This window comes from Canis lupus, chromosome 1, assembly GCF_003254725.2.
Source record: "Canis lupus dingo isolate Sandy chromosome 1, ASM325472v2, whole genome shotgun sequence".
NCBI classification, from domain to species: Eukaryota; Metazoa; Chordata; class Mammalia; order Carnivora; family Canidae; genus Canis; species Canis lupus.
The window spans coordinates 114557274-114571319 of record NC_064243.1 but is presented as its reverse complement, the minus strand read 5'-3'; the positions used below and the strand labels follow the sequence as shown (position 1 = coordinate 114571319).

The window sequence follows — 14046 nt, the reverse complement described above, 5'->3', positions numbered from 1 at the left end:
CCCGGGGGCTAGAGCTCGGCGCGCGGGGCCCGGGAAAAGCCTCGCCCCGCCTCCTCGCCCGGAGACGGCGCCTGCGCACTGGGCTACATTAAGCCTTTTCTCACGCTGTCGGTCCAGCTCGGGGGGCGCTTGTGCGCACGCGCCAAATGCGCCCGCCGGGAAGAAAGTCACGTGGCGGCCGCCGCAGGCGCCGCGGAGGAGACAACAACGTAGTTTCCGTTTCCGCCACCTCTTCCTCTTCCGGTCCTCGAGGACGCCGTACCGGCTGGGTCTCCTGCTCCCGCCCGGGTGTGGGAGGCGACGTTCGTCATGGCGATGTTTGAGCAGATGAGAGCGAACGTGGGCAAGTTGCTCAAGGGTATCGACAGGTCTGAGCCCGGCCGGAGGGAGCGCTTGCGGCCGCGCGGCGTGGTGGGCGGGATTTTGTAGAGACCGCAAGGGGTGGTCGGGTCCTAACTTGGCCCGGGGGAGGCTTTCCCGCTTCTGGAGGAGTGTGAGGAAACGGCCCCACAGGGGCCTACGGGCAGGAGACGGCCCTGCCTACCTCGCAGTCCTCGGCTTTTTCATTGCTTTAAGGTCTCCCTCTGCTTCTCCGCACTCTGCTCCTCAGCCTCTCACTGCGTGTGTCATGCCTTTTCATCTCCTTTTTTCTTACCTCTCATGCCATTGCTTCAGCACACGGCACTGAAATCTATTCCATCAGCGCTGGGCAGTGCTGGGGAACCAGAGGTGACCAAGACAGCCCCGGGCCATGCTTTCATGGGGGTTCCCAGTTCAGAGTCCATACTAACCGGGCAATAGGCAGTGATAGTCAGCAATCATCGGGGCTGGGGTTGGGGAAGCCGAGCAGGAGAGGATGGGGATAAACCAGGATAGGGGCCTGAGGAGGGGGGAAGGGGATGAGTGGCAGAGATGTCCAGGAGGCCTGGTGTACAGGTTGTGATTACTGATTGGTGGAGGGATCGGGAGGACATCTGGGAAAGACCCAGGGCTCTGATGGAGGTCAGAGCTCAGCTTAGGTGTGTAATGTGGATAAGTGTTATTAGAGGTTATGGAGCTGATTCAAGACTTTGATACAGGGGCAGCCCCGGTGGCGCAGCGGTTTAGCGCCGCCTGTAGCCCAGGGCGTGATCCCGGAGACCCCGGATCGAGTCCCGCATCGGGCTTCCTGCATGGAGCCCGCTTCTCCCTCTGCCTGTGTCTCTGCCTCTCTCTCTCTCTCTCTGAATGAATGAATGAATGAATAAATAAATAAATCTTTAAAAAAAAAAGACTTTGATACAGTTGCAGGTTACAGTGGCCTTCTCCTCTCTACCCAGAGTGACTGGCCTCAGCTCCTGTTTCTTCTCTGCTCACCCATCTTGATTCTTCTGTAGGTACAATCCTGAGAATCTGGCCACCCTGGAGCGGTATGTGGAAACACAGGCCAAGGAGAATGCCTACGATCTGGAAGCCAACCTGGCTGTCCTGAAGCTGTGAGTCTCTGCCTTCACCCCTACCTGCGTGACAGCGTAGCCCGCAGCATGCCACTCTCAACATTGGATGAGGCCAGAGTTGGGGGGTAGTCTTCAGGATGTGACTTCTCTTGGTGTGTAAGACAAGGAAGCCAAGACAGTTGGGGCAGAAGGAGAGGTAGTTTTTTAAAAAATTAATTGCAGGTTGCACGAATAGGTTGGTACAAAACACAAAAATATGGCTAAATAAGTATAAGTGCAAACCTATGTGGACATCACACTTATTACAAAATTGAGTGTTGTCAGGTTCCCAGGCTCTTTGCCTTGTGTGCTTTCTGCCAGCCACCTCACCCCTGCCCTGGTAACCACTTTTATGCTCTCATGATCTGGCTTCATGTGAGTTGACCACACAAGCATTCATCCTGATTAACTTGGCTTAGGTTTGCCTGTGTTGGATATGACATAAATAGTATGTGATGTGAGCTTTTCTGCATCTGGCATCTTCTGCTTAGCACCAGGGTTGTGAGATGGATCCATTTTTTCCTGCAGCTGCAATTTGTCATCATTTTAGTATAGTGCTTCACTGTGTTTTAATTACCCTTTCTCCTGCTGATGGGCATTTGCATCCTTTCCTCACAGCAGTTAGGTAATTTTTATACATTGTCTCAGTTTTGGTGTCTGTAAAGGAGAGATAAGAACACTTTGTATTTGTGAGGTTGTTAAGATTGTTACTGGTGTAACTGCTGCTTAATGAGCACTCATCTGTGGTAGCTACTGCGCTGTAAGCTTTGTATGTATTAACTCAGATGTCGTACTGTCTTTGTGAAGTAGATAGGGTTGTTGTTGTCCCTTCTAGGAGGGGACTGATACACAGAGAATTTAAAAGAACTAGTTCAAGGTCACTTGTCAGGGAAGTTTGAACCCAAGCAGTCTGGCTCCAGAACCTCAACCACTGCTTTAGACTATACGTAGGTATTGGTTTGTTTGTGACCACTTAACAGCATCTGCCTTACAGAATGGTTGAGAGGATTAACTGTTCCCATCCACAAGCAGGAAAGTGGGTCAGGGAGGTTAAGGTCACAGAGCCAGAGTGCTGTGTTCGGGGTTGGAGCCCAGGCACGTGCCAATTCCTGAGCTCTGAGCCACACAGCACTGGGTATCTGGTGAGGCCCAGGGACCTGAAGAGGTCTGGGCCTCTTGCTCTGTCTCTTGTTCCCCTTCTCAGGTACCAGTTCAACCCAGCCTTCTTTCAAACTACGGTCACCGCCCAGATCCTGCTAAAGGCCCTCACCAATCTGCCCCACACCGACTTCACACTGTGCAAGTGCATGATCGATCAGGCACATGTATCCTTCCAGCTTATCCGTCCGGCCGGGTGTGTAGGACGGGGTGGGGGCAAGGTAGATGAACTCCCCGGGAAGTGGTCTGTGGGTTCAGCCACAAACTCCTGGATTTGGTGCAGTACTGGGTGGGACATTTTGGTGGCTGCAACAGACCTGGCCCCTGCCCTCACAGGGCTCACAGTCCAGTAGCGGAGATGAGTCCTCTGTCAGTGACAGCCTGCAGTAGTCAGGGGTTGGGGTTTAGGGAAGCCAGGGGAGGCACCTGTTAGGAAAGGCTTCTTGAAGGAGGGAACCTCTGAAAGGAGGGAATGTCAGTTAAGGAAGGGTGATCTGGGCAGAGGGAATAAATATGTAAGGAGGCCTGGAGAAAAAAGAAGAGGTCAGTGCTCTTTCAGAGGCAGTAGAGGAAGTTTGGTGTAGCCTCAGCACAGATTTCAAAATGCAATTTGAAGGGCACTGGGAAGCCATAGAAGGCTTTGAAACCGCGCAGTAAGATGGGTAGATTTATGCTTTGAGAGGATTCCTGTGATGGTTGTAGCTGAGTGAAGGCCACCAGGCAAGAGGCAGTGGGCAGGAAGAGCTGGATCGTTAGCTGAGCTTCATTGTGTGTATCTTCTGTGTCTGGCTCAGTGCTGGCCTTCAGTGAATAAAGGTTGAGTGAAAATAGGGATCCCTGGGTGGCGCAGCGGTTTAGCGCCTGTCTTTGGCCCAGGGCGCGATCCTGGAGACCCGGGATCGAATCCCACGTCGGGCTCCCGGTGCATGGAGCCTGCTTCTCCCTCTGCCTGTGTCTCTGCCTCTCTCTCTCTCTCTCTCTGTGACTATCATAAAAAAAAAAAAAAAGGTTGAGTGAAAATAAACTGGCTCCCTCCCGCCACCTCGCCCCACTTTGCTCTGGTCTGCTGTTTGGTAACTTGTCCACCACTTGGCCAGGTGATCCTCCCACTGTCCTGTGATTACCTGACAAGCTTGGCAGAGTCTCCCTCCATGCCAGGCCCTGTCTTCTAGCACTCGCAGTCCCAACGCCATCACACTTAACCTGCCCATTGATATCTGAGTTGAGAAATGATGGCTTCCTCTTTGAACCTGCTCTGCCAAAGTGGGTCCGTAGGAGTACCTACCTTCTGAGAGATTGTCTACCTTCCCCAGGGGTCTTTTCTGGTGGCTTTTCAAAAACAAAACAAAACAAAACAAAAAGCATGCAGTACACTGTTAGAAGTGTGGAGAAGTATACAGTGGAAAAATGACAAGGCTTCATCCCTCCCCTGTCTCATAGCCACCCTATTCCCCTTCCAGGAGGCAACAGATGCTTGCAGTTCTTGGGTACGTTTCCACAGATAACCCTAGAGTCACACAAGTAGTGTGTGTTCACATACACATGTGTGTCCATCCCCACCCAGATGGTGGGCTCTTATGCATGTTGGTCTGCATCTTGCTTTTTCGTATCCCAGCGTGTCTTGTCGAGTCTCCACGTTGGTTCTCTGAGAGTTGCCTTGATCCCAGTGTGTGGATGGGCCAGTCGTTGGTTTAATGTCTCCATCGCTGGATTGTCTATTGCCTTTAGCAGCCGTGTTGCGATGAACTGAAGGTGGGCGGCAGGAGGTGGCGTGGGGCCCAGCGGCAGCCTCCTAAGGTTCAGGGCTGTTTTCCCTTAACACTTTCCCCTTAGCAAGAAGAACGGCCAATCCGGCAGATTTTATACCTCGGAGACCTGCTGGAGACCTGCCACTTCCAGGCCTTCTGGGTAATTTGGCTCCAGGGGCAGGGTGGGTGGCTGGGCTGAGTGGGGCAGGCTGCTGAGCTGCACAAGAACGCACATTTGTCATCTGCCTGCATAACTGAGCAGTCCCATGCTCAGTCTTTACAAGTATGACCACATGGACTTGTCATCCTCGTACTGAGCCAGGATTCCCATGTTGTCCTTTGTGCCCCTGTTCCAAGGGCACACATGCATGAACCCTGTCTGTCCTTCCTGTTGAAGTCCTCCATCCTCTGGATGCTCCCTCCCTTTCTTGCTCAAACTGGAGTCCCACCCTCCACTTCTGTAATTTTTCCCAGTGGGATGCCAAGGGTCCTTCTCTCCTGTCGTTCCCAGACCCATCTCTCTCCCACTGAAACCCTGCAGTCCTGAAGCTTGATATTGGCACTTCCTGCCCCACCTTGTTGGTTTGAGCCCCCTGACGACCGCTCTTCCTTTCATGAATAACAGTTCCAACTCACTGCCACTTGCCACTCCTCTTGTCATTTTTAGATGCTTGCAAAGCCACACCAGTGATCCTTCCACCTCCCCGACCTTAGCGTCTGTCCTCCTTGTGACCTTGGCCCTCTCCCGGTCATGCCCTAGAGCAACTTTCAGTGCATTGGATCCCTGAGGAGTTAAACAAATTGATAGTTGATAGTTGATTCCGAGCCTCAGAGTCTGATATAATTGGTCTGAATGTGGTCTAGGTGTTGGGATATTAAGCAGTTACCCCCAGTGTTTCTGATGCCCAGGGAACATGGGGAGCCACTACCCAGTTCCTGTCTTCAGCAGTGATTGCTCCCTTCTCTGCCCACGAATGTCAAACATAATCCACCCTCTGACCACTTCCTCCTAACTTTCCGGCTCACCCCTGTGAGGTCTCCAGCCTGGTGTTCTTGGGCCTGACCAGCGGCCCTGGTCCTCTGTTGGGCTTCCTCCTCCAGCATAAATCTGTACCTGAGACCATGAGAGAGAGAGAGGCTGGAGGAAGGCCTGTCAGATCCACTGTGCTCCTCATCTCCTGGCCTAGTGTCTAGCTCGCTCCCATCTCTTCACACTCTTCATCCCCTCTCCTCCCTCCCTTCTCAATCTCAATTTGAGCTCCTCTGCCTTGTTTTGTGGGAAAAGAGAAGCAGCCAAAGCAGAACTCCCACGCATTACTGCTCTTGGCCTGGACATTGACTGGTAGCTGACTGAACACTTTTCTGTTTGGGAGGGTGAATTGGCACTCCTCATCTCAGGCCACCCCTCAACTGGTGCACAGTTCCCCTTGCCTCTCGCCCACTCAGCAGCATAACACCAACACCTCTCCCTACTCTCACAGGGCAGCAAATTTGGCCTTCCCTGATTGTTTCTGTCATCAGACCACTCCTGCTGTATAGTTAGTTCTACCCTACAAAAAGAGAACTCTCCCTGAACCTCCACGTTCACCTTTGTCTCTTGCTCTCTTTCTCTGTTCCCCGTTGAGCAGAAAGTATCCCATCCCAGGAAACCCCTCAGGGGTTGGGTGGAGGGGGACTGTTGGTTATTCGTGCTCGCAGGAGGGGTTGCCTGTGCTGTCTCTCTTCTCCTTGCTCACTTGAACCCACTGCACTCACTTCATTCAGGCTTTTGTGGTCAGCCTTCTTTCCCCCAGTCTCCAGCATAAACATGAGCACGCATGCACCATGATACCCATACTGTCTGCCCTGTTGGCCTCCTCTGATGGGGGTGCCACACTGTTCTCTCAAATCCTTTTATCATCTGGCCCTCATGACAATTACTCTCCTATATATCCTTCTGTCTCACTGGCTGCTCCCCTTCATTGTCCTTGTAGGTTCTTCATTTCCTGCAGTATTGTTGGAGGGAGCTCTTGCTGGGAGGGTGACCTTAAAGTGGGCGTGTGCATGGTGTGTCTGATGAGGAGCAGCGAGGAGTCCCCCATGGCTGGAGCAAAGGGCTGAGGAGAGTGAGGTGACGGGCAGATCCTGTGAGGCCTTGTAGGCCAAGGTGGGACACTTGGCCTTTTCTCTGAGTGAGATAGGAGCAGGAGGAGGTAGGTGAGTGCAGTTAGCTAATCTGTCTCTGTTCCCTCTTTGGGTGTGTGGTTTCTGCCTGCCTGATTTCAAACACCAGCTCTGAGGTTTGGGGCAAGTCACTTTGCTGCTCTGAGCCTTACTTTTTTCGTCTCTAAAAGTGGACAAAAATAGTACCTTACATCATAGGGTTGCATAGAGAAAAAAAGCTGGCACGTGGGGTGAATGCCCACGTGTCAGCTTCTACTGCTAATTTTGTTAACTGTAATAATCTTGATGTTACTAACATTATCATTGCCCTCCAGCAAGCCCTGGATGAAAACATGGACCTCCTGGAAGGTATAACCGGCTTCGAAGACTCTGTCCGAAAATGTAAGTCCCTCTCGGAGCCTGGGCTCCCCAGGGGGAAGGGGTAGGGAGTGGCAGCAAGGTCCCAGGGATGACCACCATCTTCGTTCCTTATCTCTGCAGTTATCTGCCACGTTGTGGGCATCACTTATCAGCACATTGATCGCTGGCTGCTGGCTGAGATGCTCGGGGATCTAACAGGTAAGGCCTCTCTGGGTCTCTGGTGCCAATCGAGGAGGCTGGTCAGGGGCCGTGGGCCTCGGTCAGCTCCTCAGATGGACTCATCCCTGCCTCAACAAGTCATTGAAGATCCAGCCCAGCTTGTTATTGAGGGAGTAAGAAACTAGTATAAAACATACCCTTAAAAAAAAAAAGTACCCTTCCTTGGGGGGAGATGCCATGGCATTCATTTATTTTATTCTACATAAGTTATTTGAATGCCTTCTGTGTACCAGACTGTTCTAGGCCTTAGGGATACAGCGGTGAATGGAACAATGGCTCAGATTTGTTCTCACAGAAGTAGCAAAACATAACAAAATGAGATGTATAAGTCTAGTGTCAAGTCATGCAAGACAGCTCAAGGGGCTGAGGTGAATAGATGTTTTGGAGGAGTCAGGCAGGCAGCCTGAGAGCTGAGCAAACCAGAGAATGCTGAGGCAGGGGAGTGTCTATCTTGTTTAAAGAGCCTCCAGGGTACCTGGTGGGAGCACAATGAGGGAGGGGCAGAGCTGAGGGTGGAGTAGTGGTGGTAGGAGGGAGATCTTCAGATACCATGGGGCCTCCTGAGGACTTAGTCCTTTGTCCTGAGTGAGCTGGAGCTGCAGGGAGGTTCTGAGCAGGGAGGGACATGATCAGATTTGTGTTTTTAAAAGATTCTTCCAGGGGCACCTAGGTGGCCCAGCGGAGTTAATCGTCCAACTCTTGATCTCAACTTAGGTTTTGATCTCAGAGTTGTGAGTTCAGGCCCTGTGTTGAGCTCCATGCTGGGCATGGAGCCTACTTTAAATATAATAAGTGGGGATCCTTGGGTGGCTCAGCGGTTTAGCGCCTGCCTTTGGCCCAGGGCGAGATTCTGGAGCCCCGGGATCGAGGGATCGAGTCCCATGTCGGGCTCCCAGCATGGAGCCTGCTTCTCTCTCCTCCTGTGTCTCTGCCTCTCTCTATGTCTATCATAAATAAATGAATAAATAAATCTTTAATAATAATAAATATAATAAGTAAAAAAATAAAAGATCCTTCCAGAAAGAAAGAAGAAAAGAAAGAGAAGCATGTTTGTGTATTTATTCATTTTTGGAAAAGATACACAGGAAGAATAATAAAACTAAGGAGAATGGTTACTCCCTGGGAGGTTGGGGATGAGCACAGGGAGAGAGAGCTGTGGGTAGGGGGTGAGATTTGTCTAAGTACCTTATTTGGATAGGTTTGCTTTTGATCCAGTAGTTTGTGTCACCAGGCACAATTTTTTAGCAGAAGCTAACTTTTATTGGACACTTTGTATCAGGCTGTGTTAAGTGCTTTACATCAGGTAGATGTTTTATATCCTGAAAAGTGAAATTAAGTTGAAAAGGAGTGAAACAACCCTTAGACTTGAATCAGAAGAGAGGGAGATGAATTTATCAAATTGCTCAGGGTCACACAAAAGAGTGACTTCAAGTAGTAGGATATTTTTTGGCTGTACCTTCTTACTGGCATGTTTTTTAAGAGCAAAACGGCCTGCAAATAAATTCTCAACTGATGCTTTGGGCTTATGTTAGTGATGGCATAATTTTAAAACCATCTCAACGTTGTGTGGCAAAGCAGAGAAGGGAGCTGCTGGAAACAAGACTTGTGCTGGGAGAGCAAAGGGACAGAAAATTCAAAGACGTGGCGACAAAAGCCCTGCTACATAACTGGGAAAGCTGGGAACCCTGGGTGGCGCAGCGGTTTGGCGCCTGCCTTTGGCCCAGGGCGCGATCCTGGAGACCCGGGATCGAATCCCACGTCAGGCTCCTGGTGCATGGAGCCTGCTTCTCCCTCTGCCTGTGTCTCTGCCTCTCTCTCTCTCTCTCTCTCTCTGTGTGACTATCATAAATAAATAAAAATTAAAAAAAAAAAAAAAAAAACTGGGAAAGCTGGCAGGCTCCCTCTGGCTGCTGTTTGGAGAATGAATTGCAGAAATGCAAGCCTGGCAGCTGGAGCTCCTGGTGGCCCCTGAAGCAGTTGGGTGGGGAAGGCACCCTGGTCTTCGGCTGCCTGGTGCTGGGGGATTGGGGTGACTGAGCCCCTGCACGGCCTGTGTCACCCACAGACAGCCAGCTAAAAGTGTGGATGAGCAAGTACGGCTGGAGCGCAGATGAGTCAGGCCAGATCTTCATCTGTAGCCAAGAGGAGAGCATCAAGCCCAAGAACATCGTGGAGAAGATCGACTTTGACAGTGAGTGGTGGCCCCAAGCTTCTGGCTGTGGGACTAAGGAGGTGCCTGTTGACAGGAACTTTCGTAGATACAGTCTGGTTCAGGGCCAGGAAATTTGCATCTGCCAGAGTCCATTGACTTCTCTCACAGGGCTGCCTGCAGAGGCTGAATGACAGTGGAATGATGGGTGTCCTTCCCCAGGACCCCACAGGGCTTGGACAGGCCTTGCAGGGTGTCTCCATACCCTTACTGGTCCCAGGAGCTCTGTCGTAAAGTGAGTGAGAACCCAGAGCCGGGGGGTAGGCTGCTCCCATACAACTGGGGTCTTAGAATGTCTTGGTACAGCGTGGCTTCCTGGTCCAAACCAGCTAATTTGGTACTGATCTGGGGATCAGGACTCAGTGGGCAATCATCTCTGTGCATGGGGCCTGTGGACCTTTGTTGAGGTTCTGGGTGAGAAGTCACTGTGGCAAAAGGCTCTACAGAAGATGGAAATCCAGTGTTTAGAGTGTCTTGCAAATGGCACGTAGTAAATGTTACTGTGATGGTGGTGAGAAGAGCAAAGAATTGTGCCAGGCATTGTTCTGAGCATGTCACTTAATCCTGGGACTATGTGGGGTAGATGCTTCTTGCAGATGGAGGAGCTGGTGTTAATGAACTTACCTGAGGCCACCCACCTGGGAGGAGGCAGAGCTGTGATTCGGACGCAGGGCTCCTTGCTCCAGAGTCGAAATTCTTACTTTTTATTTAAAAGAATTTTTTTTTTAAGATTTCATTTATTCATGTGAGACATAGGCAGAGGGAGCATCAGGCTCCTTCTGGGGAGCCCGATGTGGGACTCAATCCCAGGACCCTGGGATCACGACCTGAGTCGAAGGTGGATTCTCAACCACAGAGCCACCCAGGTGCCCCCAGAGTCGAGCTTTTTTTAAACTACTGCCCCAAGTGGGGCACCTGGCTGCTCAGGAGAGCGTGACTCTTATTCTCAGGGTCGGGAGTTCAGGCCCCGTGTTGGGCACAGAGATTACTTTAAAAAGAAACCAGGGACGCTTGGGTGGCTCAGTGGTTGAGCATCTGCCTTCAGCTCAGGGTGTGATCCCGGGATCCGAGATTAGTACTGCATTTAGCTCCCTGCAGGGAGCCAGCTTTTCCCTCTATGTTATATCTCTGCCTCTCTTTCTGTGTGTCTCTCATGAATAAATAAAATCTTAAAAAAAAAAAGAAAGAAAGAAAGAAAAAGAAACCAAACTGCCTTTGTGAAGGTGACCAGGGTCCAGAAGGGGGTTTGTGATATGCCACCCTTGAAGAATTCTGAGTGCCATGGTTGGTGGTTGGAGGCTGGTCTCCCAGTCTTCCCACGTTGACCTGCTCCCCTCTTCTCTTCTCAACAGGTGTGTCCAGCATTATGGCCTCCTCCCAGTAACCTGGCAGGTGTTTAATAAAGATTTGTTGATTTATTTTTTTGTCTCCCATTCCTTAGCTTTTTGCCTCTGCCCTTCGCCCACTAGAGGGAGCCCGGGAGCAGGCCTCAGCCCACTCTGTGCGGGAGCCACCTCCATTCTGCATTACACACACACACACACACACACACACACACAGTAGGGCTTGGCTTTTGGCTCCTTTCTTCCCTCCTACTTCCTGCCCCTTTCCTGCCCCTTTCCAGCAACCGACCTTCCACCCCCACCTTCCTGACCCACCGGGTCACCAGTAGGGAGCTGGCTGTGTGAATCAGCAAGGAGGAGGATGTGACTAGGATGTAGGAGTCCAGCCCTGCCCCTGGGTGTGGCCCTATCTCTTCTGTCCTCTGGAACACCTAGGTGGACAGGAGTGGGTTCCTGGTAAGGGGAGGCACAACCTTTGCCCCTTGGCCTCAGATGGGGGTGCTAGTGGCCCCACAGTGGGCGGAGGAGTGAATGGGAGGGGTGGTGGGATTCAGCCTGCCTCTTACCCTGGCTACTGCTCAGCCCACCAAGCTGTGTGTCCTTGGCTTGGTGACTGCCTCCGTCTCAGTTTCTTCACCTGTGAAAGGGGGATGACACACCCTTGTCAGTTGTGGGGGATTCCATGACCTCCTTCCAGCTAGGCCCCTCATTAGAGCCTAGCTCAAGTTACAAACTAGTCCTCACCATTCTGCTTGGGGAGACTTTACCGAAAAATCAGGACTTTCAGCCAGGCCATTCCCCTGTCCCTTCCCCATCCCCAAGTCGCAGCCTACAGTGGCCAGGAGGCCTAGCTGATGTTCCTTAATCTGCAGCTGGGTTGCTTCTCTGTCTTACATGGTAGGTATTCCAGAGTCTGGCAGGGTGACTTTGGTCAAGTGTCTTCACCTCTGATCCTGCTGTCTGCAGGAAGAAGGGGTAGAGACCACAGTGACTGCCTTTGGGGAAAAATAGAAGAAAAGACAAACCATCAGAGATGTCCAGCCCTCAATGTAAAATGAGGGAGTGTTACATTTCTGTAAGCCTTTACACATGAACTTTGCCTACGAAGAGGGCAGTGACAGTGTCTGAGCTGTACCCCCTTGGCCCTCCCTCATGTGTTTGCATTCACACCCATCATTCTTTTGAGGACACTGACAGGCAGGGCAGGGCAGTATACCCTTTGCCCTGAGTTCTAGACCTGAGCAGGAGCCAGGAAGCAAGATGTACCCAAGCCCTGGGGGCAAAAGGTGTCTCTAGCTCACAACTTGGGAGCCAGCTCTAAAGGAGGGGAGAGGGGCATAGGACAATACTGGGACGCTGTTTGATTGTGTAAATTAAGGAAAAGGCACCCGCCACCCCATGTGAGTACAACTCCCACTCACCTACACAGCAGGTGCCTTTGTGTAGAATACAACCTGCACAACTAATTGTGGCTGCTCAGCGCCACATCTTTTCCCACTTAGCCTGCTTTTGCTCTAGGTGGATCCTTTGAGCAGCTAAGAGACTTGGCTCTGGTGTAAGACAGTTCAAACCTCAGCCTACCAACCTGTTGGCAAATTGGTTAACCTTGTGCCTCAATTTTACAGCCAGGGAGAGTACCCACTTCAGTAGTTGCTGTGAGTTCATGCATCCAAAGAGTTGAGAACAGTTTGCCGTTTAGTAAGAGAATACGCTTGGTGCTTGTCTTGTTCACGTGGACTTGGGTGTATTTAGTTGCTTCCATAGTCTCTTCTTAGCACCCCAGTGTCTGTTCATGTCCCACCCTAAGAGGACACAGCCCTTTTTTGTTCACTAACTAGAATTAACAGTGGAATACAACAGGGGCACCTGGCTGGCTCAGCCAGTAGAACATGCGACTCTTCATCTTGGGGTCATGAATTCAAGCCCCACATTGGGCATAGAATTTACTTAATAACATGTCAGAAATGAAGGGAGCTTTTAATTTAAACCTCCCTGACAAGCCATCCACTTATCTCAGCCCTTTGTCTGGGAGGTATTTCAGTGTCCACTGGGAGCAGTCAGGGTGGAGTCAATGACCCATAGCCCTAGTGGCGCTCTCTGCCAACTAGGCCCAGCACAGAAGTCCTGGGTTTGTTCTCCAGGTCACAGCTAACATTCCTGGATCTTTGGCCAGGTCCTGGCATCCCCTGGGAAATTGAGCTCTGCCCAGGCCTTGTCCCCTTCCTTTGCATGCCAGTGGATCTCTTCCAGTGCCTTTGAGAGAGGTGGGGAGAAATCCATGAGTTCCTATACCTGGAGGAGCCATGTCTTCTCATCTCCATCCCCAGTAGTTGACTCTGACACAATCTCCTTTGTTCATAACTGTGGGCCAATTCCTGCTCTACTCTAACTCAAACCCTTAACCTTCCTACCTTTCCTGACCAGTCAATTTCACCTTCCCGTCGCCCAGGTCCAAACCTTGGGAGCCATCTTGAGTCTGGATTCTTCATTCTCCTGGCCACCCCCTCCCCCCATCCAATCCATGACAGTAAGTCCGGTCAGCTCCACTTTTCCAAATCCTTCCACTGCCCATCCTCCATGGCTGTCTCCTCTTCCAGGATCTTGGTCCTGACCACATACATCGGGACCACTGTGGCCACTCCCTGGCTGGTCTCCTTGCCCTCCCTCTACCTACAGTCTGTTCCCCTCCTGTGGCCACTGGATCCTAGGAACAGTTGCATTGGATCCCAGCCCTGCCCTGCTTAGGGTCCTCCCTGAATTTCCCATTGCATTTTCTTTTCTTTTTTTTTAAAATATTTATCTATCCATGAGACACACACACACACACAGGCAGAGACACAGGCAGAGGGAGAAGTAGGCTCCATGCAGGGAGCCTGACGCGGGGCTCATTCGGGGTCTCCAGGATCAGGCCCTGGGCCAAAGGCAGGCGCTAAACCGCTGAGCCACCCGGGCTGCCCCCCCCCCCCTTTTTTCCCCATTGCATTTTCAATAAAATTCAAACTCATCATGGCCTTAAGTCTATCTATTCATTCACCTAAGATATATTAAGCTTCAATCTTGTGCCAGACACTGCTTCAGAGACCAGGGAAACAGCAGTGACCAAAGATCCCCATTTTCATGGGCTGACACTCTTGGAGGAGGAGACAGATAAACATGGTAAATAAGCCAATCAGGTAGCCAGTATGCTGGAAAAAATAAAGCCAAGGACGGAAGGTGTAGGATGCTATTTTAACTAAGGTGGTCTGGGAAGGTCTCACTGAAGGGGTGATATTTCTGCAGACCTGTGGGTGAGGAGGCTGTTGAAGCCCTGGGCTTCCAGTATGTGGGGAAAGCATTCCAGGCAGTGGTAACAAGGCATCACACAGTACAAA

General features: G+C 51.3%; 1 protein-coding gene across 1 annotated transcript; it reads left to right on the top strand.

The window, feature by feature from the left end:
* Positions 1-140: 140 nt before the first annotated feature.
* On the top strand, positions 141-10750 carry EIF3K (eukaryotic translation initiation factor 3 subunit K). The gene is made up of 8 exons (XM_025425099.3): positions 141-368; positions 1377-1475; positions 2680-2800; positions 4467-4541; positions 6859-6925; positions 7025-7102; positions 9189-9314; positions 10685-10750. Exons 1-8 carry the CDS (start codon positions 310-312, stop codon positions 10714-10716), a joined length of 657 nt encoding a protein of 218 aa, XP_025280884.1. The 5' UTR covers positions 141-309; the 3' UTR covers positions 10717-10750.
* The last annotated feature ends 3296 nt before the right edge of the window (positions 10751-14046 follow it).

What these genes read in the sequence shown, in the direction of transcription:
- EIF3K (XM_025425099.3), top strand. Translation starts at nt 310, where the DNA reads ATGGCGATGTTTGAGCAGATGAGAGCGAACGTGGGCAAGTTGCTCAAG. An exon ending in AACCTGGCTGTCCTGAAGCT is followed by an intron (nt 1,476 to 2,679) that starts GTGAGTCTCTGC and finishes TCCCCTTCTCAG; the next exon opens with GTACCAGTTCAACCCAGCCT. An exon ending in CGAAGACTCTGTCCGAAAAT is followed by an intron (nt 6,926 to 7,024) that starts GTAAGTCCCTCT and finishes TTATCTCTGCAG; the next exon opens with TTATCTGCCACGTTGTGGGC.